The 24,505-nt window shown below is 36.0% G+C and overlaps 5 protein-coding genes across 5 annotated transcripts; 4 read left to right on the top strand and 1 right to left on the bottom strand.

Moving 5' to 3' along the window:
• Positions 1-6,289: 6,289 nt before the first annotated feature.
• LOC148285939 (uncharacterized) lies at positions 6,290-7,143 on the top strand. The gene has a single exon (XM_088246537.1). The coding sequence runs from the start codon at positions 6,396-6,398 to the stop codon at positions 6,849-6,851; it is 456 nt and encodes a 151-aa protein (XP_088102663.1). The 5' UTR covers positions 6,290-6,395; the 3' UTR covers positions 6,852-7,143.
• Positions 7,144-9,091: 1,948 nt separating this feature from the next.
• Positions 9,092-9,973, top strand: LOC148285938 (uncharacterized). Its single transcript, XM_088246536.1, has one exon. It carries the CDS (start codon positions 9,227-9,229, stop codon positions 9,662-9,664), a length of 438 nt encoding a protein of 145 aa, XP_088102662.1. The 5' UTR covers positions 9,092-9,226; the 3' UTR covers positions 9,665-9,973.
• A 1,165-nt stretch (positions 9,974-11,138) lies between these two features.
• Positions 11,139-11,691, top strand: LOC148285937 (uncharacterized). Its single transcript, XM_088246535.1, has one exon. It carries the CDS (start codon positions 11,200-11,202, stop codon positions 11,689-11,691), a length of 492 nt encoding a protein of 163 aa, XP_088102661.1. The 5' UTR covers positions 11,139-11,199.
• Positions 11,692-17,762: 6,071 nt separating this feature from the next.
• LOC148285936 (uncharacterized) lies at positions 17,763-18,536 on the top strand. Its single transcript, XM_088246534.1, has one exon. It carries the CDS (start codon positions 17,898-17,900, stop codon positions 18,333-18,335), a length of 438 nt encoding a protein of 145 aa, XP_088102660.1. The 5' UTR covers positions 17,763-17,897; the 3' UTR covers positions 18,336-18,536.
• Positions 18,537-19,157: 621 nt separating this feature from the next.
• LOC148285935 (uncharacterized) lies at positions 19,158-21,940 on the bottom strand. Its single transcript, XM_088246533.1, has 2 exons — positions 21,852-21,940; positions 19,158-21,555 (listed from the first exon to the last, which is right to left on the bottom strand). The coding sequence occupies exon 2, from the start codon at positions 21,542-21,544 to the stop codon at positions 19,193-19,195; it is 2,352 nt and encodes a 783-aa protein (XP_088102659.1). The 5' UTR covers positions 21,545-21,555; positions 21,852-21,940; the 3' UTR covers positions 19,158-19,192.
• Between the last annotated feature and the right edge of the window lie 2,565 nt (positions 21,941-24,505).

Genomic DNA, 24,505 nt, shown 5'->3' with positions numbered 1-24,505 from the left:
AGTCCACGTATATATACATTATTAACTGGACTTTTAATCACGATAGCATTGGCAATGCAAAGAGGCCATACTGTTTATTAACGTTTGGGCCCATAACAATGCAAAGATATATCGCTTTCTAAGTTTTATGAGTTAGTTTGGCATTGCTGTGCTTTTTATAAAAAAAAATTTGTTTCTACTGTGCTGTGAGAATAATCAATTGTAAAATAAAACCATCTATTCCAAAATCACACTAGGCAGAGACATTCCCTCTCTCCTTTACCTAAAAAAAGAAGAAAGAATTCTCTCTATCTCTTGCGTAGTAGCAGACCATCTGCTAGTGGCTAACTCCTGCTCTTTGACAAAAAGGAAAATTATGCATGTCCTCAAACTTAATTAAAGCAAATTAAGGTAATCTTCCATTCTTCATCTTCTTTTCTTTTGAAATTTTGGAGTATCAATGAAATTTTAGGGCTCATTATGTCCCCTTCTGTATTTTTTTGTTATCAATGAAATTTACTCGTACCCTTGAGTTTTCAATAGGTATGTAAGGTAAATTTAGCCCACGCCATTTTGAAATCCTGGGTCCGTCCCTGCAAACAACACCAACTAAAGGAGCAGCAACACTTTGTTCTACAAATGATGCACATCCGAAGCCATCCATATCCATAACAGAGATAACCAAATTTGTCAAGAAGAGAGAAGAGCATCATGGTCTGCCAAAGCACATGAGAATATAGAAAATCCAACAGGGAATAAACCCCTAGATCTGAAGCTTCTCGTTCTAACTCTCACACCTCCATCTTTGCCACACGCTTTGCTATGAAAATCAACGGAATCAGAGCCTGCCACAACTAAGTCTGCAACAAAGAAAAACAAAAAAAAACCGAAAAGGGTAAGAGGAAAGCAGGGGCGAGGAGGGAGGAGCACAAGGGATGGGGGATGGGAATAGGAAGCCACCAACCCCAAAGGGGGCAGCGACTCATAATTAAATTATATTAAATTAATCAGGTGATGCCAATATAAAGACATCCTGATTAAAATTAGTGATTAATTTTTGGGTCAACTTAAATTTCATTAGATAAAAAAAAAAAAAAGTTTTTCTATTTAAACCTCACACTTCTCTTTGTTCACCCCATGTTCTAAGTTTACCCAAACTTCTAATTCAAATATTCACAATTTCTAAGAAAACCCCACTATCTTCCCAAAACTACCCTCAAATTAAGTATTAATTTACACACACCCCACTTAACCCTAGGATTGATTTAATAACTTATTAAGTTCCTATTTCGTCAATTTTATTGTAGTTTGCCCAATTCAATTGCAAAAGAACCTACCTTTACAAACCCCACAATTTCTGGGAAATTTGGAAAAAGGAATTGGAACCCACCTCCTATACCCCAAAGAACAATTCATGAACCCAAGGGGCAGGACCTTGATTTTGTTAATGTTGCAAACAGCCATCTAATTCACTCTGACTGGGCTAAGCTCAATTCCTTGTCTAATGGTCTAATTGCTTTCAGAGTGAAACATATACTGCTAAAGATTTAAGCAGGACTATGTTCTTTCCCTTGAGTTTTTCAATTGGGATGCAGCTCAAAACCCCCGTTAAGGGATATGGAAGCTCCATGCCCAGCAGTTCGGGGTGTTTCCCAATTCCCCATTTTATCAATCTCCCAGAACTTAAATCAATTCACCAACCAAAACCCTAAAATCCCAATTTCTCGTTGTTTAAGCAGTTGAACCATGACGATATATTAGCTGGTTACAGTCCTCTGGATTTGATGGGCAAGGCCGTGGGGAGTAGGAGGGGTGGTGCACGGTGGGATATTGAGTCGTGCACTTGAACTTGTTCCCAGTGGGGTGTGTGTATAGATGTACTATGGTTAAGTATTACGTTGGATGACCCTTTTTGTCTTTTTACAAAAAATAAAACTTAACAGCTTAATGATTTAAGTATTGGAGTCAACAAAGAGAAGTGTGGGGTTTAAATAGAAAAACTCAACAAAAAAAAATAGTGATTAAAGTGTTGATGATCATGCGTACCAACTAAACAACATCTTTGGGAAGAAAGCATGTAACTAAATTGGTGGATCATGCCAAATTTGAAAAAATAAATAAATTGTTAATTATTACATAAGGCGTGGAAATGTTCAGTTATGCATTAAGTAATAACTTCGGCGATTAGTGGAGAAAAAGTTATCGGACGCGCATTAGCATTGGCGGAGTGGGGCAGTTGCAGGCTTGCAGCTGAGCGCCAATTGGGCTAAATCTCTGTGAATGAGGGTGGGTAAACAGAGTAAAGAGAATGATTACCTTGTAATACATGCAGTTGGGTCCCCATATAATAATCTTTTTAATTACATGCATCCCCATAAAATAAAATAAATTATACCATGTTAAAGATATTAATAATAAAAATTAAAAGTAAGATAAAACGATAAGGCTTATGGTTATTTGATTGTACATTACATTGAAGTTGTTCAATATATTCTCTCATTGTGTTTTCTTATTAGGTTTAAAATCTTACCAAATTAGTTGGGGCTCAAAATCATAGCCCAATCTCATGTTGATCACTGTAGCCACTGATTTCTATTTGGTCCACAAAGTATTCTCGAGTGTTACCTCATTCACAGAGATTATGCCAAGAACATGGGAACATTATCACCGTCATCATTGTCATGAGTGCCAACATGAGTATGAGGATGGTGGTGGTTGCAGGCATCTTGCAACAACTTGATCCAGGCAACCTAAATACTCACTCAGCTTTAGAGTTTGAAGGTTATCAGGAATGGAAGTAATCTGGATTGGATGTTTACTGGATAGTTAATGCTTATGGTGATAATACTCGAAAATACTTTGTGGACCAAATCGATATCCGTGGCTACAGTGATCAACATGAGCTGGAGGTGGATGGACTTTAAAACTGTGGTTCTTGTGGGAAGCGATGCAGCAGCTCAGAGATTGTGTGAACCCACAATCAAAACTGTGGCAAGTGCTCCAATGGCAACCACCGCAATGAAGGCACTTCTCTTGCGACAATGGGATGTGCGACTATGCATAGAAATATCATGTATCCCCAGATCAACAATTCTTCTCAATAAGGATCACGTGACATATAGCATGTGTGCGCATTGGTCCAGCTATGTATTACTTTATTGATTTATGTTTAAGTATACAACTTGGAATGGGTTAGATAAATTTAAGGATAACTCTGCATTTGACCCCTAATCGCTCTACGAGTGGAGAAATTCTACCCCCCGTAATCTGATCTTTTTTTTTAATGTCTTTTGTCCTTGAGTTGAGACTCGACATAAGATATATATTTCTCCTAAGCCACCCCAAAATCTTATATTCTCTCTCTCTCTCACCTTCCCATTGCAATATAAATTATAATCCCTTAGATTTTTCTAAATAAAATTGTATATTTCGGTAGACATAGTCGGCATTGATGATCGATCAGAGCAGCATATATATATATATAATTAGAAAGTCAACCAACCCAATTAGCTCGTGCAACCACGTTTGTAGCAGTCCAAATAAGATTTTAACAATCAACTAAATTAACAGAACCAAAAGCACTCCTAAATCGTGTGCACCATCTTCTCTTCTCATTATCAACCATTCTATTTAATTTTCTCTCTATATATCCTCCTAATTGTGTTCCTTGTCTTGATCACCCCCATAGTATAATTACTAATTAGTTAAGCCATGGCCTCCTTATCCCCTCTCATATTGTTCTCATGTTTTCTAACTTACTACGTTGCTCCAACATCTCAAGTCTTTTTTTGATCTGTCGTTGGCTCCTCTTCCCTTTTCCCTTTCTTTTTTCTGTTGTAGCCTTTTTATAGGCTAACTAGATAAGACTCCTTTGAAGGCACAACACCTTTTGAATTTCAACTGATCAGCCTTAGCTTTAACATAACAGATATCCCAAAAATTTTGGGAACCCATGTTGGTTTGACTTTATCATCTAATTTTTATTTCGGATAAATGATAATATTTTATTTGCCAATTTTTTTATTTCAACAAGCCGTTTTCTTTATCAGAAGAATGTGCAACAAGTTTCCTAGGGTTTGTCGTTTGAGGAACAGTCCAGGGCCAGATTGCTGCAAGAAGAAATGTGTTAACGTGAAGACGGATCCATACAACTGTGGATTTTGCGGCTACAGATGCAAGTACACTGAGATTTGCTGCAGGGGAAAGTGCGTCAATGCATCATTTGACAAGAGGAATTGTGGTGGGTGCAATCAGCAGTGCAAGAAGGCATTGTGGTTGTTGCATCGTTAGTCCTACCATCAAGTCTTTTACTTTTTATGTTTAAAATGATGACGTGGCAAGCATCTCTTAGATTATTGTTGGGCAAATGTGACTTTTCAGTTAAGATTATTTGTAGCAATATGATCCCTCAACTATACTCGGAGTTACATTTTGGTCACTCAATTGGGTGTTGTGTTGCACCATTAGTCCCTACCGTTAGAGAGACTTGACGGTAGGACTAACGGTGCAACAAAACACCTAATTGAGTGACCTCTGCAAATAATATTTGAGTTGAGTAACCAAAGTGTAACTTGGGGTATAGTTGAGAGACCATTGCAGCGAATAATCCTTTTTTTTTAATAAATAGTCTAGCAGCTAATAAAATTAAATTAGTATAGCCGTGCGGCTATACGTCAGTTTTTTATTTTTTATTTTTGAATAGCGGCGCGGCTGTACTTCAGTTTTAAAAAAAGTTTTTCTAATAAATAGTATAGCCGTGCAGCTATACTGCAGTTATATTCTAAATTTTGTTTATAAAACCGTATAGCCGTGCGGCTATACTTATTAAATATAATATAATTTAAATAGTATAGCCGACCGGCTATACTTAAGTTTTTATAAGTTTTTTTATAAAGAAATAGTATAGCCGCTCGGCTATACAGGGGTTTTAGATATTTTTAAATAAATAGTATAGCCGTGCGACTATACTGGGTTTTTTTTTTTAATAAATTTTTTTTCCTTGAATTTCGTTCCTTTGCATTAGGCACCACTATGAGCTAAGAGTTCGGGTGCTCTGCCAAGGGGTATAATGAGATCCTTCATAAGCTCGTACAGTTCTGCACTTATCTGGGTGTTCTCCAGCACCTATTTAGCCAACACCAAAATCGCAAGTACAGCTTAAGGTTTTTGTTTAAAAAAGCCCTTCGGTTCGATAAGAGTAGTTTAGAAAATGCACGTTTTAAAAAAAAAAAAAATTTAAAAAGCAACATACAGTTCATGTACGTACATATGTTTCATGTCTAATAAATTTTCAATTTTAAACAAAGTTTTTTATTTAATAAATAGTATGTCGGATTTTGACTTCCATGACCACCTTCTTGTTGTCTTAATCGACCCACCCTTTGTGGGTTCTAGGTTAGGGCGCAGTTGGGCACCGTAACCCAGCTTTCGATTCATCTCGCATCACAAGTTCTGGTTACCAAAAATAGCCCACTTGGAGCTCTCGGTTCCATGGTGCGGCTCAACAAAGCAAGGAACGTGGTTACCTAAACATTTTCAAGTGGTGAGGGAAGGTACACAGTATCCAATTGCCAGTTGTTGCCTCTTTACTCAACATAGTCGCTTCCCCCTACGACTTTAGTTTCTTTCTATATATGTATAAGGAAAAGTATATATACATATAGGCTTTTCAATTACATCGAAATGACCTAAAAGTGTATTAAAGGATTTTAGAAAGTAAAGACAAAAATTAACAAACTAAGGTAAATATTGTCGTAGGTGCCAAGTTATATATCATGATACCATGTGATACAATGAATAATCAACCTATGCGGCGTACGTGCCTCCTTGAACTTCTTGATACATATTGGTCAATTATATGATTTCCAAAAGTATGAAGAAAGTCAACAAATAGGGTCCAAGTGCTTCTGTAACGGTTTCTTATGGAAAATAGACCACCAGTTTGGTTTTTCTTGGACCCTGGAACCAGAGGGCGGGCTTGGGCTTTAGCTGAGGTAGCTAATTCCCAACATATACTATGGATCCTTGTTTGAGAAGCAGCTACAGCTGCCTAACTAGTATGATCCATGAGTAACTTAATTTTGTTTCTTCTTCTTCCTCATAAGTTCATATTCGCCTAACTAATTTGGATTGTATGTTTCTTTGAAAGCCGAACTTCGTTTACTTAAAAGTTTCGTAGCCCTTTGAATTAGACCAATCCATTAAGCACATCAATACTCATCCATATACGAATTACACCGCCTTCACATTCTTCTTCTCTATAAATACTTCTCCAAAGCCTACATGCTTCTCCATCCAAAACATTCAAAGCTTCACCATCCTCTACGAACCTTTTGAAATCTCTCTCTCTCTCGCTCTCTCTCTCTGCTTTTATACGTACCACATACCATACACACCAACAGCAACGAAACATCATCATGAAATCCTTCATGCTTTTCCTAATGCTTGCCATGCTAATGGCTTCAGCCATCACTACTCTTTCTGCGATACCAGACGAAGAAGAATCATTCCTCAACGAGGAAAACAATAATGATGCAAATGACGAAACCAAAAGCCAGTTGGAAAAAAGTACTTCTCTGAGGGGAAGAAGCCGCTTCCTTGCCTCCCGGCCGCCCACGATGACTTGCGACAGATACCCTAAGGTTTGTGGGGCGTCGGGCAGCGCAGGGCCAGATTGCTGCAAGAAGAAATGTGTGGACACGAACACAGACAGAGCAAACTGTGGCAAGTGTGGGAGGAAATGCAAGTACGCAGAGATATGCTGCAAAGGTAAGTGTGTGAATCCGAGGTCGGACAAGAAAAACTGCGGCAGCTGCAACAACAAATGCAAGAAAGGCAGCTCATGTGCGTATGGGATGTGCAGCTATGCATGAACGCACCAGATCACTGCTACTCGATCGATAAGGAGGATATTGCAATATAATTATTAATTGTGCAGCTATACTTTGATAATTTTATTTGTTTTATTAAGCTCAGCTATATATACCAGAAAATAGTAGCTAGGCTCTATCTATATATATGAATTTGTGTACGTGTGTGTAAGTGCAAGAATAAGGGCTAGCCAATTAATTGTTTATTATTTTATTATTATTTTCTCTTATTATATTGTAAGGAATAATGAATTATTATTACTCAAAATAAATAAAGTTCTTATATGTTTGTTGATGTTACTTAAGTAAGATATTTATATCACAGGAATCGGACCTTAACATGCTCTGTGCAAGAAATTAGAGTTTAAATTCGTTTTACCTTCTTTGTATGCATCATCAAGCCATTGCAGGTGTAGATCCTAGCGTATTCAAGCTTCTTAATATCTCCGGCATTGATTTCCTAAGCAATCACGACACAAAACCCAAGCGTTACTATTAGAAATTCGATTCCTCAAATTTGAAGCAAAATTCACTCAAAACTTACGACTACATAATCGGGGAAAACTAGTTCGATCTCACTGAGAAATTAAACTAAATTACTTAAACGAAGAGGTGTCAAATTTCAGAGAGACGGGCTAGTGGCCCACTACTAGCAACACCGATATTGTCCCCAACTTAACCACCTACAAAGCCCAGTAGGTGTGATGTTTTATCACAAAAGGCCTCGGTGTTATTAGTCGTAGAACCATTCATTATATTTTGTATTTTATTTAATCAAGTTTCCGATGTGGGACTCATATTCTTCAACAAGAGGTACTCATATATTTTTGGAGTTTTTTTAAAGAAAGATATAGCAAATCAAACAAAATTTTAGAAAAACGAAAAGGAAATTGAAATCTGAACACAGAATCGAAGATGTTCAAAGATCGAGCTTGAAACGATGAATATTTAAATAAATTGAGAAAAATAGTTAACAATATTGATTTTTCTAAATTGAAACGAAAATAATGTGCGAAGTGGTATAAATCAAGAATTAAAGACAATGAGGCCTCCTTACCACATGAATGCAGTAGGGAACATGATTCTAAACTATAAGAAAATTCATAATCAAGCATTTGGAGTTAGGGCTTTAGAGAATCACACCTTTGGAATGTCACTGAGAATTCAGCTTCGAAGCAATACGGTACGGCTCAAGCAATAGTCTTCTCACGAATAAGGAACTGGAGCTCTTGATAAACTGTGAGAGAGAATCCAGAAATTGTGAGAGAAAGAGATGGAGAGAGAGAGAGAAGTGATGAGAACGGTTAGGTCTGAATGAAAAATAAAAGAGGGAAATTAAAAAAAAAATCTTATATTTTTAGTGGATTGCATATATATTGGAGGGTTTCGGGAAAAAAAATAAATTGAATTTACAAATTACGACATACTCAATCGCACGACATAATATATATTTAAAAAAATTGCATTCACGGCGTATATACAATCAATGCCATTAAAAGACACAAAAATTACCTTTTTAAGGCATGTTTTCATATGCCGTAAATATCAGTTATTAACAACACACTTTACTATCTTTTGAAGGCATGCTTTGTCATATGCCGTAAACATCAGTCATTAACACACGAATAAAAAGTGTGCCGTAAATATCAAGTCGTAAAAGCTCCAATTTGGTGTAGTGCTTGTAAGATGCATATCACAGGATGAATTTCCAACTTATGGATGCGAGGAATTATGAATTTCTTGTTTAATTGTATCTTAAGTTGAAAGGTAATTTTGTTATTATCAAACCATCGCGTATTTGGGCCAGTTTTTGGAAAAATAGCGAGGTATGATTTTGCATGTGGGCTTCGTCAAATCTGGCAGGTCTTCTTCTTCGTGAGGAATAAGCGCCTTAAAAACCATAGCGTGCGCTAAGAGTGATAACTGCGAAACACCTGACCTGAGGAGATTTGCCACTGCTTTGCCTCGACGCGTGCCTTGAAGCGCGGCTTATATCGATCGTCAAATAAAAAACAACGGGTAGTGTTACAACGTGTTGAGTTTTTGTTTGACAATGGGGCCAAAAGTCTCCAAACGAAATAGCAAATTAACAAAGTGATGAGGGATTCACTGAGACTCCCATGTTCTCACCTTACGACCGCTAATCGCTCGACGAGTGGAGAAATTCTATCCCCCAATATCCATTGCATAAATATTTCTCCTAAGCCACCCTAAAATCTTATACGAATTTTAGACCACCTTCACATTCTTTTTCTCTATTTATACTTTTCCGAGCCTACATGCTTCTCCATCCCAAAATCTTCTAAGCACCTTTAGAAATCCCTCTCGGTCTCTCTCTCTCTCTCTCTCTCTGCTTTTATACACTTCAAACAAACATCATGAAAGGCTTCAAGGTTTTTCTAATGTTTGCCATGCTAATAGCTTCAGCCATCACCACTCTCTCTGCAATACCAAACGAAGAAGAATCATTCTTCAACGAGGAAAACAATACTGATACAAATGACGAAACCAAAAACCAGTTTGGAAAAAGCACTTCTCTAAGAAGCCGCTTCCTTGCCTCCGTGACTTGTGACAAAAACCCTAAGGTTTGTCAGGCGTATGGCAGCGCAAAGCCGGATTGCTGCAACAAGAAATGTGTGGACAGAAACACAGACACAGCAAACTGCGGCAAGTGTGGGAAGAAATGCAATTACGCAGAGATTTGCTGCGAAGGTAAGTGTGTGAATCCGATGTCGGACAAGGAAAACTGCGGCAGCTGCAACAACAAGTGCAAGAAAGGCACTTCATGTGTGTTTGGAATGTGCAGCTATGCATGAACACTAATTATCATGACGCACCAGATAGATCACTGCTACTGGATCGATAAGGAATAAGGTTATTGCAATATTAATTGCATGCGCAGCAAATCTCTACTTTTATTATTTTATTTTGCTCAAAGCTAGCTATATCCTATAAACATGAAAATAATTTATAAGGCCATGAATTAGTGTACGTGTGTGTGTGTGCAAGTGCAAGGAATAAGGGCTCGCTAAGCGTCACCATTCGATGGGCTTAGCCAATTAATTGTTTATTGTAAGGAATCATCAATATTATGATCCCTTAATTAAAAAAGTTCTTATTATTTACTTGTCAGATATAATATATCACAATGATTCAACCTCTTCCTTTTTTCTTTTTTATTCTTCCAACTCGAGCACATACTTATGGATGGCAGGAATTTGGATGAATTTCTTCTTTAGTTGTATTTTAGCGACAAACTAATTTGATCCAACGGTTAATAGATAGGGCCTCATTTAAGGGCCTTAGATAAGACACTCACTATGGAATCAAACAGTTGTAGAGAGAGGCTCGCTGGAGAAGAAGAAGAAGGGGTTAGAGAAGGGAGAGAAAAGGAGGAAGTGTTCCTGGGGAGCCGTTCCTTTAGAGTTTTTTTTTCCGAGCTTTATTTGGCATATATAGAGTGGAGAACTTGAAACTGAGTTGTTGGGCTTGTAATACGCTAGCAAACCAGAACCAGGGCAGTGATGGATTGATTAGAATTTAGAACAATCAACCTATTAATTGATATTGGAAAACCTATTCTAATTTCTAAACACTTTTAGAACCAATTGCAGTCGGTGTCTGATATATATAATATTTTAGAACGAGATAAAAACAATTACATTTATTTTTTTATATAATACATTTCAGTTTGGTACGTACTGTACGTATAAGGAATTTAGTTGCAAGGCATTTCGGCATCTTAATTGTAATTTGTATATGGTGGTGTGGTGACTCATGTCTATATTGGCGCCCCAGATAAAATCGAACAATGCGACAAGTGTAGCTAGCTATAGTTATATATATATATATATATATATATATATATATATATATATATATAGCTCATAAAACATGCTTAGGAAAACAGCATACGCCAAATATATATATATATATATATATATTAAAAGTTGGTCAAAATGATACTGATAACAACTTTTGTTTAGTCTGGAGTTTTTGTAATGTGCATTGGGATAACAGTAAGTAACTGTAATTATACTGACATGCGAGCCCAATTACAATTAGGAAACAAGCCCAATTACAATTATGCTTTAATTTCTTTGTTCTTATTCACCTAATTTCTAGAATACGTAATATATTCTTCGGAAGCATAAGTTTGTTTACTGATAAATTAACGTTTTGTACGGCCCTTTGAATTAGACCAACCTCTGTCAGCCCTCACGCCTCTCTACATATACTTGTTCAAGCCCTGCATGCTTCTCCATCTGTCCAATCTTTACACATTCTACCTCATTCCTTTTCTTCCATACATACACGACCGACCAAATTAATTCAACTCAGTTAGACCAACATGAAATCGCTCAAGTTTTTCTTGGTGCTAGCGATGCTGGTGGCTCTATCAGCCGTCCATACTCTCTCAGTCTCAGCAACATCATACGAATTCGAAGAATCATTCTTCAACGACGTCGTCGAGGAAGACAACACTAATGTTGCAAATGAAACCTTTGACGACCTCCCAGTTATGGCCGCACAAGGCCAAGAAAAAACTTCTCTTAGAGGAACAAGCCGCTTTCTAGCTTCTCATCGGGCCATGGCCGCGACATGCGACAAGAACCCTAAGGTCTGTAAAGCCACGCATGCACATTGCTGCCACAACAAATGTGTTGATTTGAAGACAGACAAACTCAACTGTGGGAAGTGTGGGGTGAAAAGCCATCACGCACAGATATGTTGCAAAGGTCATCTTGTGAACCCAATGTCTGACAAGACACACTGTGGAGGCTGCGACAACCATTGCAAGAAAGGCGGTTCATGTGCGTTTGGGATGTGCAGCTATGCTTAGAAATTCATAATAACAGTAAAGAATATCGCAGATTCAGCTATATATATATATATATATATATATTACTATTAAAATAAGGAATAATGTTTTATGTATTTGTTTTGGAGACTAATTAAGATATATGTTTTTGACAATGTCTTGCTCAAAATAATTGTGAATGAAAAATTATATATACTTGAAATGGGTTAAGACTAAGGCTTGAATTTTTGCAACGAAGCGTTAGGTATTGATGATCATCATAATTTGATGGACTATATTCCCCGATGTGAAAAAAACACTCTCTACATGTCGCACCCCAATGTGTGGATGGAATACGTGTAAATAACATGTTTTGTTATCATGATAACATTCAATCACATAACTTAAAACTAAATGGTAATAGGTAGATGGGCCAAGAGATATCTAATATATTGTTATGCAAAACTTAAGATAAAAATCTCTAACAACCAAAACATGGAAACAAACTGATGCCAATGCCGAATGACCTCATATTTGTACTATTACATACAAGTTGTTCAAGAAGTCGAGACCGTTTATATGACCTCGTATTTTAATGTATGGTATATCATTGTCTACGTGTCTGTTTTTACATTATTTTTTCCAAAACCTTGAGAGTACAATGCGGAGCTTGAATTGAACCTAGAAAACCATCACGTTTGCAGTGCTAACTAATAAAATTAAATTTCCTTTTAAAATGTTAGGAAAAATACGGTTTGCAGGCTTGCAGCTGATTATCCAAAATCTCAAATGTAATCAGTCACTTTAATGTGAAACACCTAACAAGAATGCTGCCATTATTAATTATTTATTACTGGGTAGTCATGGGAGTACGGTAATACAACGTTTAAGTAAAATTCAATTTTAAAACTGGATGACAGTGTGTCCATGTAAGTTGAGTTATTTAAAAAAAAAAAAGAAGGTATATTATTATTCATATAAATAATAGGTACAGCAAAAAAATAGTATACCTACTATATTATTGATAAAATTTTATTATTTTATAGATAAAAGTAATAGGTATATTATCCATAAAAGATAATAGGTAGGTTATTCACAAAAACATCCTAGATACATTAAAAATGATAGGTATATTCATTTGTACATAAGATAATAATGATGTCATACCAATTTAGCAATAAATTGAATAGCAAACTTATTTTACTTATTGTTTTTTTGAGAGTATATTCATTCCCTCTATTATTATTATTATTGATGATGTTGGTGATGGCAGTGGGAGTGGGAGTGGGAGTGAAGAAGTTGTGTTTGTAACATATTAAGATGTGCATGGTGGTGTTTATTCCTTTAACATGGTGTATATACTCTTTAATATATATACAAATATTTTAATCGTATAGCCATGTGGCTATACTCTTATATATATATATATATATATATATATATATATATATATATATATATATATATATAGCGTATAGCCGCGTGGCTATACGCTTCAGATTTATTCGAATATTTAATGGTATAGCCGGGCGGCTATACGCTTTAGATTTATTCAAATATTTTAATTGTTTAGTGGCACAGCTATACTTTTTGGATTTATTCGAATATTTTAATAGTATAGCTTCCCGGATATAATGTCGGGCGGCTATACTCAGTAGATATATACGAAATATTTTAATAGTATAGCCGCGCGGCTCTACGCTTTAGATTTATTCAAATATTTTAATAGTATACCGGCGCGGCTATATTCTTTAGATTTATTCGAATATTTTAATAGTATAGTCGTGCGGCGATACTATTTAAATGTATACGAATATTTTAATAGTACAGCTGCGTGGCGATACTATTTAAATATTTGCAATTATTTTAATGGTATAGCCACCTAGCTGTACCTTATATATATATATATATATATATATATATATATATATATATATATAAATATTTAAAAATATATTTGTATATATTATCTTTATACTATTAAATATTCGAATATATTTATAGAGTATAGTCTTTACTCTTTAAATATATAAGAATATTTAAAAATATATATTCAAAGAGTATAGAATATACTCTTTAAACCAAAAAGAGCAAGAAGAAAACAGGGGCGAGGAGGGAGGAAGGGAGGAGCAGAAGGGAGGGGGGATGGGAATAGGAAGCCACCAACCCTAAAGGAGGCAGCGACTCATAATTAAATTATATTCACTACTACAATTTTCACCTGTCCTGGCAACCCTTTGTGGTCAGTAAAAACCCCAATACTGATGGAAATTCGTCAGTAATGGCTTCCTGACGAGTGCAACGACGAAAATAAGTATAGTCAGTAAAAGTCCCGTCAGTATTACTATTACTATTACAAAAAATCAATTTAAATTCAAATGGCACAAAACCAAATTTGAAATAACCCTTGAGATATTCATTTTGATGTACCAAAATCCCAAAATGAAATTGGAACAAAAATCACATCGAAATAATCTAGAACTTCACAAAAACACACTTTGAAAGATATATATATATATATATGTACTTGAGGCATTCTAACCACACTTGGTTTAAAACTAGTACTCAAAAGAAAATAAAAAGAAGAGCTTCAAGCCTTCAAAGAACCATTTACTTGAGATGATAGTGACTAATTTGAGCAATTGAATGACAAGAAACAAGCCATTTGAGAGAAAGTACACATATCTATAACAAGAGATTCAACATAACCAATTGAACAAGTTTTGTTCATATATACCAATTTTTAGAGAGTTATAATGGTTACGTTTGGATTATCTTTGGATATGTTATAAAGAGGAGAATTTGGAGTAACTATCATGAAGAAACCATAGTGTTTTGAGCTTTTGATATGAGTGTTTTGGACTGAAAACGAGGGAAGGACCTAAGGTTGAAGACTATAAACAAGTTCCACTCTAAACATTCCCAAGGTGGCTATAGAAGCCCGATCAATCTGAAATTTTGATATGTTATAATAGACAGCATTTCAAACAACTTTGATGAAGGAACCAAAGTCATTTTAGTACATGAAGTCACAGAAACAAACTGAAACCGAGCATACTGCTGTGAAATCAGGAAATGGTAAACTTATTGTGATCATACCAACGTTTCAGAGCCTATACTAGTCGGATTGAGCTGAACTTTGAGTATGTTATAGGAATCATGGAAATGAACAACTTTTATAAGGAAGTTTTCTCATTTGAGCTTCCGAAATATGAGTTCTCAGCAGCTTCAAGAAAGTGACGAATTTTGGATTTTGAAGAGGAACAAAAGAAAAATGAGGATGAAGATAAGTGAATGAGGAAGAAAGGGATGATACAATGAATGATGAAGATAAGAGTAAATTTATGATTGAAAAGCCTTAGGCTAGGTGAATCATCCATTTAGAAGAGGGTGATACAATGAATGGGAAGAAGAGGATGAGAAAGAATCTTAGGCTAGACTAGATGACTCACCCCCATAGGTTTACAACTCATCCAAAATCAGATTTTTTGAAGACAAAGTAAGTGGGAAGGGGGGAAGAATGAAGGAGGGAAGAAATGCTTGGCTTACACGTTGCCTCCTTCCCTTTTTTCTACAAGGGTACTTTGGTAATCTATCACACATAGGGGTGTTTTGGTCATTTTTGTCCAACTTCAAATTAAACATACTTAAATTAATAATCTCAATCCAAAATCACTTGATACCCATAATCATTCTCCACAATTATATTATTTTTCACTAAAATATGAAAATCCACCTTAAATTTTTCGGGGTATTACAATGATCTTGCATACCAACTGAACAAATTCTTTGGGAAGAAGGCATGTATTGTAACTAAATTGGTGGATCATGCCAAATTTGAAAAAATAAATAACTTGTTAATTATTACATAAGGCGTTGAAATGTCCAGTTATGCATTAAGTAATAACTTTGGCGATTAGTGGAGAAGAAGTTACCGGACACACGTTAACATTGACGGAGTGGAGCAATTGCAGCTGAACGCCAATTGGGCTAAATGAGGGTGGGTAACAAAGTCAAGAGAATGATTACCTTCTAATACTGCAGTTAAGTATGAGAGTTGGGTCCCCATATAATAATCCTTTTAATTACATGCATCCCCATAAAATAAATGAAATAAATTATACCATGTTAAAGATACTTCATGACACTCTCCCAAAAAAACACTCTTAGAGTGGTTTTCACTTTGAGGGCTAAGCCACTGTACTTTCTTCTCTCTCCCCTCTTATCTTCCTCCCTTCTCCTCTTCCTCCATTTTCAGAGGCAGAAGGTTTCCCCTATTTGCACATGCGTTTCGTCCCCGGATCTCCACCACCATCCTTTTACGGGTTCTTTATGTATGGAATAAGTCGCTGAGACTCTTTGGGATCTCTGTATAGTTTTCACCTCTCCTTTTATGAGAGGTTTTCACTTCTCTTTTGTGAGAGATTTTCATCTCTCATTTATGAGAGTTTTATTTGTATTGTTATGGCTTAGTTTTTTTTTTTCAAGTTTTATCTTTTTTTCATTATTTTGAGTTTGCAATTTAGTTGGGATATTTATGCCAGAGTTTTTTCAATCTTGCGTGATCATTAGTGGAGGCACACCATGTTGTATTAATTTTGATGTCAAATCACTTCGTTATTGTAATAGCCTTTTGTGGTTAGTGGCTTTTTTTTGGCTGAATTATGAATGCAATCCCATAATATCCACACACAAAAACGATACTTCATGGAAACCCATTACATGGCGTTGTTTAACAAAAAAAAAAACTAACGTAAATATTAACAAACTAAGGTAAATATTGTCGTAGGTGCCAAGTTATATATCATGATACCATGTGATACAATGAATAATCAACCTATGCGGCGTACGTGCCTCCTTGAACTTCTTGATGCATATTGGTCAATTATATGATTTCCAAAAGTATGAAGAAAGTCAACAAATAGGGTCCAAGTGCTTCTGTAACGGTAAACTTTCTTATGGAAAATAGACCACCAGTTTGGTTTTTCTTGGACCCTGGAACCAGAGGGCGGGCTTGGGCTTTAGCTGAGGTAGCTAATTCCCAACATATACTATGGATCCTTGTTTAGTCTTCTCACAAATAAGGAACTGGAGCTCTTGATTAATTGTGAGAGAGAATCCAGAAATTGTGAGAGAAAGAGATGGAGAGAGAGAGAGAAGTGATGAGAACGTTTAGGTCTGAATGAAAAATAAAAGAGGGAAATTTAAAAAAAATCTTATATTTTTAGTGGATTGCATATATATTGGAGGGTTTCGGGAAAAAAAATAAATTGAATTTACAAATTACGACATACTCAATCGCACGACATAATATATATTTAAAAAAATTGCATTTACGGCGTATATACAATCAATGCCATTAAAAGACACAAAAATTACCTTTTTAAGGCATGTTTTCATATGCCGTAAATATCAGTTATTAACAACACACTTTACCATCTTTTGAAGGCGTGCTTTGTCATATGCCGTAAACATCAGTTATTAACACACGAATAAAAAGTGTGCCGTAAATATCAAGTCGTAAAAGCTCCAATTTGGTGTAGTGCTTGTAAGATGCATATCACAGGATGAATTTCCAACTTATGGATGCGAGGAATTTGGATGAATTTCTTGTTTAATTGTATCTTAAGTTGAAAGGTAATTTTGTTATTATCAAACCATCGCGTATTTGGGCCAGTTTTTGGAAAAATAGCAAGGTATGATTTTGCATGTGGGCTTCGTCAAATCTGGCAGGTCTTCTTCTTCGTGAGGAATAAGCGCCTTAAAAACCATAGCGTGCGCTAAGAGTGATAACTGCGAAACACCTGACCTGAGGAGATTTGCCACTGCTTTGCCTCGACGCGTGCCTTGAAGCGCGGCTTATATCGATCGTCAAATAAAAAACAACGGGTAGTGTTACAACGTGTTGAGTTTTTGTTTGACAATGGGGCCAAAAGTCTCCAAACGAAACAGCAAATTAACAAAGTGATGAGGGATTCACTGAGACTCCCATGTTCTCACCTTACGACCGCTAATCGCTCGACGAGTGGAGAAATTCTATCCCCCAATATCCATTGCATAAATATTTCTCCTAAGCCACCCTAAAATCTTATACGAATTTTAGACCACCTTCACATTCTTTTTCTCTATTTATACTTTTCCGAGCCTACATGCTTCTCCATCCCAAAATCTTCTAAGCACCTTTAGAAATCCCTCTCGGTCTCTCTCTCTCTCTCTCTCTCTGCTTTTATACACTTCAAACAAACATCATGAAAGGCTTCAAGGTTTTTCTAATGTTTGCCATGCTAATAGCTTCAGCCATCACCACTCTCTCTGCAATACCAAACGAAGAAGAATCATTCTTCAACGAGGAAAACAATACTGATACAAATGACGAAACCAAAAACCAGTTTGGAAAAAGCACTTCTCTAAGAAGCCGCTTCCTTGCCTCCGTGACTTGTGACAAAAACCCTAAGGTTTGTCAGGCGTATGGCAGCGCAAAGCCGGATTGCTGCAACAAGAAATGTGTGGACAGAAACACAGACACAGCAAACTGCGGCAAGTGTGGGAAGAAATGCAATTACGCAGAGATTTGCTGCGAAGGTAAGTGTGTGAATCCGATGTCGGACAAGGAAAACTGCGGCAGCTGCAACAACAAGTGCAAGAAAGGCACTTCATGTGTGTTTGGAATGTGCAGCTATGCATGAACACTAATTATCATGACGCACCAGATAGATCACTGCTACTGGATCGATAAGGAATAAGGTTATTGCAATATTAATTGCATGCGCAGCAAATCTCTACTTTTATTATTTTATTTTGCTCAAAGCTAGCTATATCCTATAAACATGAAAATAATTTATAAGGCCATGAATTAGTGTACGTGTGTGTGTGCAAGTGCAAGGAATAAGGGCTCGCTAAGCGTCACCATTCGATGGGCTTAGCCAATTAATTGTTTATTGTAAGGAATCATCAATATTATGATCCCTTAATTAAAAAAGTTCTTATTATTTACTTGTCAGATATAATATATCACAATGATTCAACCTCTTCCTTTTTTCTTTTTTATTCTTCCAACTCGAGCACATACTTATGGATGGCAGGAATTTGGATGAATTTCTTTTTTAGTTGTATCTTAGCGACAAACTAATTTGATCCAACGGTTAATAGATAGGGTCTCATTTAAGGGCCTTAGATAAGACACTCACTATGGAATCAAACAGTTGTAGAGAGAGGCTCGCTGGAGAAGAAGAAGAAGGGGTTAGAGAAGGGAGAGAAAAGGAGGAAGTGCTCCTGGGGAGCCGTTCCTTTAGAGTTTTTGTTTTTTTTTGTTTTTTTTTTCCGAGCTTTATTTGGCATATATAGAGTGGAGAACTTGAAACTGAGTTGTTGGGCTTGTAATACGCTAGCAAACCAGAACCAGGGCAGCCAGTGGCGGACGCAGGATTACGTCGCCATGGGGTCATAGTGTTAAGTTTCGAAATTTTGTAAATAAGAAAATAACACTAAAAAATATAAAGATAGTACTTTCATTCATAATTTTTGGCAAAACAAACAATACAAGCTACAATTGTCCACGACGAGTTTTCATATTTTGAAAACGTTGCATTATAGCTTCGTTATCAATACAAGCAAAAATATCTCTTTCAATGTAAACAACCAAGCTATCGTTCAACCATTGATCTCCCATTCTGTTGCGAAGTGGATTTTTGATAATATTCATGGCCGAAAATGCTCTCTCCACTGAAGCAGTTGCAACAGGTAAAACCAAAGCTAATGTAATAAGCAAATACACATAAGGAAATATTTCATGCATCCCTGTCTCCACCATTTTTTCCGCAAGCATGCCAATCCCTTGCAATTCTGAAAAATCACTACTCGAACGCATATGATGAACATAAACCCCAAGTTGATCTTCAAGCATCAATAAAGCTCCATCCGAAAAATCTTGAGGATAAAATTGAGCAAGACGAACTAGCTTTCGTTTGTTAAAAGCTACAAATGAATTGTTCGGACTCAAGCAAGCCAAACAAGTAAGCAACTCAGTATTTACCTCATTGAAACGATCATTTAATTCCACAAGTTGTCCATCAATGACATGAAGAAAGAGCTCCACACGATAATGATGATTGTTTGTCTTGATTGGAGCATTACGCCGTGACCTCCCAGGAATTACATATTCCTCATCCATGTTAGGAACCATAATATGATGTTTGTAACAAAACGAAGATGCTTGATCAACCAATTCATCAAACTCATTATTCCTCATAAATTGTAGATTTTCCTTGCATGTTTGAACTAAACCCATTGCATTCACAATGTCTTGATCTTTCTTTTGCAATGCTTGAGACAAAGTATTTGTTATTCCCAATATAGCCTTCATAAAAAACAAGTGGAACACAAACTCAAAAGATTGTATTTCCCTCCATAACTTAAAGGCTTCACCCAAACTATCATTGGGGTTATCCTCAACAATCATTTGAAGCACATTCACCACAGATGGAAACATACAAATGATATTAATCAATGTAGCATAATGTGAGTTCCATCGTGTATCACCTGCACGTTTGAGAGTAGTATCTTGATTCAAGCCTCGCCCAGTTATAAGACAACCTTCATCAAAAGCTTTTACAAGCTCTTCTTGGTATTGTGCTCTAAGTGCATCACGACGCTTGCAAGATGCTCCAACAACATTAACCAAGCTATTAGCCGTTGTGAAAAAAGAAGCAACATCAATATTTTTCTTTGCCACGGCAACAAGAGCTAATTGAAGTTGATGAGCAAAGCAATGAACATAAAATGCACAAGGTTGTTCTCTCAAAATCTTTGTTTTAAGGCCATTGAATTCACCTCTCATATTACTAGCTCCATCATAACCTTGTCCTCGTAGCTTAGAAAAGCTCAATCCTTCAAAAGCAAAGAATTCATCAATGGCTTTCTTCAATGCACTTGAAGTGGTGTCGGTAACATGTTGAACCCCCACAAACCTTTCTATTATTTGTCCATTGTTGTTCACATAACGAACCACTATCGCCATTTGCTCCTTTATTGAAATATCACGTGCTTCATCCACCATTATTGAAAAATACCTATCTTTAAGATCACTCATGATAAGACTAATGCATTCTTTGGCACATGCATTGACAAGATCTTTTTGAATTGACGGAGCTATTAACTTGAGATTGCCCGGAGCATTTTCCAACACAACTGCCTTAACTTTTTCATCATGATCCGCAAGAAATTGCAAGAGCTCCAAATAATTCCCTTTATTACTTGAAGTGGCACTTTCATCATGACCACGAAAAGAAAGGCCTTGTCGCAACAAATACCTTGTACACTTGAGTGATGCATTCAAGCAAGTGCGATAAGCCATACGAGCATCATCTGTTTGCTTGATCACAATTGTTTCAATGTGAGCTTGTTGATGCATCAGATTGTAAGCAGCTTCTCTAGCTTGGTTGTGAACACTGCCAACCGGTCCAACATGAATGCTAAACCTTTCTCTCCCCTTCTTCCAATTATTGAAGCCTACCCCAGAAAAGGCATCACCACCCACTTGATCAAAATTAGTTTTAAAGAGATAGCAATGGGGGCAAAATGCAGCATCTTTAGCTATGCTATACTCCAACCAATCAAACTCATCAAACCATTGAGCAATGAAACGTCTATTAATTCCTGACTGATTAGTTTGTGGGAATCTATGACCTTTAGGTTGACAAGGCCCCTTTTGAAGATATGCTCTTCGAATCTCATCTCGATGATTAGGACTATAATCTGTCATCGGTGTTCTTAGTCCAGGGTCTGCCTGAAGATTAGCCAATATCTCATCTAATTCAATAGGTCTTGCTCTTGCACTTGAACTACCCGGATTAAACTCACTATCCATACGCACTTTTCTCTTAAAGTATCGTTCCATGATAATTTTTTCTACACATAAATTAATTAAATCCATCAATTATAAAGACTAACCTAATCCAAATAATAATATCAATCAATATAAACTCTACTAAAATATCCAAATAATAAAATCAATCAATATCAAAATATCAAACAAATTCTAATTCACAAAGAAAATCAATCAATTAATATAAATTCTAATCCAAATAAGAAAATCAATCAATATCATAACATACCACACCAATAAATTATAATTCATGAAAGATATATCAATTTCCTACAAATTTTCCAAAGCCCAAAATAATATATGTAAAATTATAACTCACTTGATTAAATTTGATGAGAAGCGATGGCAGCGGCGACAAGAGGTGGTTGGCGACGGTGGCGGCCTGTAGTGGTTGGTGGTGGAGGTTGGGGTAGAGCTGGCAAACGGGTCGTTTTAACGGGTTCCGGGTCGTTAACGGGTCAACCCGTTTTCTTAACGGGTTGACACGAACACGACCCGTTAAGCTAACGGGTCAGAAATACTAAACCCAAACACGACCCGCACATATTCGCGAATAACACGACACGACCCGTTATGACTAATGGGTCGTTTTTCACCCGTTTCACCCGCTTCACCCGCTTCACCCGTTTCACCCATTTAAAAAATAAACAATATTTTTGCTGAAATTATTAAATAAAAACACCTCAACTTAGAGATATAATACAAATAAAGCTGAAATCCTTAAATAAGTCTTCCACATTACACATTGGCAAACAAAAAAACTCATAGACAACATGAGTTTCAAATTAATCTCAATTGAAACAAGTTTTAAACAAAATGTCAAGGAGAAAAAGAATAAGTCTAGTGCCTCCTCCATGAACTAATCTCAAAACTTCAATCCTCCATGAACATAATCTCAAAATTGCAATTTTCACCAATTATGCAATCTCTGTGAAGAAAAAAAACAAAACAGACAAAAATGAGAAAATAACATTAAATTATGGAGGGATACAATATGAATAAAATATCAATTATTTATAGTTACCTTTCATCAATCATCAAGGGAAATACTATTGGAACATTGTCCTGATCTAGTCTCTTCACAAGTAAGATTGAAGATATCTTCAGTAAGGCTTTCCACTTCTGTACTTCCTTCATCTATTGCTAAGCATAAAAAAAACAGAACTTACAAAGAATTCACATGATGGAAAAACATAAAAGAAAAAAACAGCTACTAGTATTAAGTTATATAAATATACCTCCATTTCCAAAAAGCCAATCTCGAGTGCACAACAAAGCTTGAACAGTTTCTGGTAATAATGAACTACGATATTGATCTAATACTCTACCGCCAATACTAAAAGCTGATTCTGATGCAACGGTAGAAATGGGAATTGTTAACACATCCCGAGCTAACTGTGAAAGTATCGGATAATGAAAATGCTCCATTTGCCACCAAGAAAGAACATCTATATCTTGCTTTCTATCTAGTCTTTCCTCATCTAAATACTTATGCATTTCATTTTTCTTACATGAACTTGAACCATTTTTGTAACTGTTATCAAAATCCTACACCATAAAAAATAAAAAACACAACTATTAGTTACATGCAAATGCAAATATACAATATGAAACAATACATAAATAAAATAATAAGAAATATGCAAATTAACCTCAAGAATGGTGTCTCCACCTTCATTATGACTAGCTGTCTCATTCGTTGGATAACTTGCATGAAGAAAAGGAGATAAAGTATCCATGTACACATGAAAAAGACAAGTCAATGTGTCTGTAACACACTTGAATTCTCGAGAATCCTTACCATGAAGCTTAGTATAAGCCCACTCTACAAAATGCAACTTATAGCGAGGATCCAAAATAATTGCAATTGCAAGAACTAAACTATACTCTGACCAATACTTCTCAAACTTCATGTTCATATTAGTTCCTATCTTGTTCATGAAACTATCATTATCTTCCATGGCTGCCTTAATTTGGTGTTGGATTATGAAGATCTTAGGGAAGAATAAATTTGATGTGGGGTACTTTGTCCCAGAAAATAAGCATGTAACTTCATAAAAATACCCCAAAAACTTGGAAATCTTCTCTACTGTAATCCACTCTTGAGGAGAAGGACAATTACTAAAATTGGAATCAATCAACCCTAAATTAATAAATGCACGATGATAGAAAAGTGCACTATCAAGCATGGTATAAGTTGAGTTCCATCTAGTAGGGACATCTTGTCTCAATCCTCTCTTACTACCCACAATCCCTACTTGTGCAACACAATCATAGAATTTTTGTTTCCTCGCCTCGGATCCCTTTATATACTTGACACATTCCCGAATCTTTGTCACTGAAGAATCAATTTCTTTAAGTCCATCTTGGACTATCAAGTTTAAAATATGGGCACAACAACGCACATGAAAAAAATGACCACCCATCAACAAAAGAGATCTAAAGTTCAATTGATTCTTCAAAATTTCAACAAAAGCAGTATTTGCAGAAGCATTATCAAGAGTAATAGAAAACAACTTCTTCTCAATCCCCCACTCATTTAATAATGCATTGATTTTTTCAGATAATGCAACACCAGAATGTGGAGGAGGCATATGACAAAAGTTGATAATTCTTTTCTGTAATCTCCAATCTTTGTCAACAAAGTGGGCAGTAAGAGCAAGATAGCCATCAGTACATACAGAGGTCCATAAATCTGATGTTAAACAAATTCTTCCCTGAACTGAGCTTAACAAACTCTGAAGTTTTTGTCTTTCACTTTTAAACATCCTCAACACACATGCTTTAACAGTATTTCTACAAGGCAACTTAATATCCGGCGAGACATAAGCAAACAAAGCCCTAACTCCCTCATATTCAACAAAGCTAAAAGGCAAGTTATGTTTTATGATTGTCTCTATTAACAAGTTCCGAAATCTGATATGATCAAATTTAGGGGAACGCAATCCAGATGATGACATAAGTAACTGTTTC

Source organism: Prunus avium, unplaced genomic scaffold (genome assembly GCF_965620075.1).
Source record: "Prunus avium unplaced genomic scaffold, drPruAviu1.hap1.1 HAP1_SCAFFOLD_1135, whole genome shotgun sequence".
Lineage (NCBI taxonomy): Eukaryota > Viridiplantae > Streptophyta > Magnoliopsida > Rosales > Rosaceae > Prunus > Prunus avium.
This window is presented reverse-complemented; position numbering and strand designations above follow the sequence as displayed.

Bases quoted from the DNA above. Each gene is read 5' to 3' on its own strand.
- LOC148285938 (XM_088246536.1), top strand. From the start codon at position 9,227: ATGAAAGGCTTCAAGGTTTTTCTAATGTTTGCCATGCTAATAGCTTCA.
- LOC148285937 (XM_088246535.1), top strand. From the start codon at position 11,200: ATGAAATCGCTCAAGTTTTTCTTGGTGCTAGCGATGCTGGTGGCTCTA.
- LOC148285936 (XM_088246534.1), top strand. From the start codon at position 17,898: ATGAAAGGCTTCAAGGTTTTTCTAATGTTTGCCATGCTAATAGCTTCA.
- LOC148285935 (XM_088246533.1), bottom strand. From the start codon at position 21,544: ATGGAACGATACTTTAAGAGAAAAGTGCGTATGGATAGTGAGTTTAAT.
- LOC148285939 (XM_088246537.1), top strand. From the start codon at position 6,396: ATGAAATCCTTCATGCTTTTCCTAATGCTTGCCATGCTAATGGCTTCA.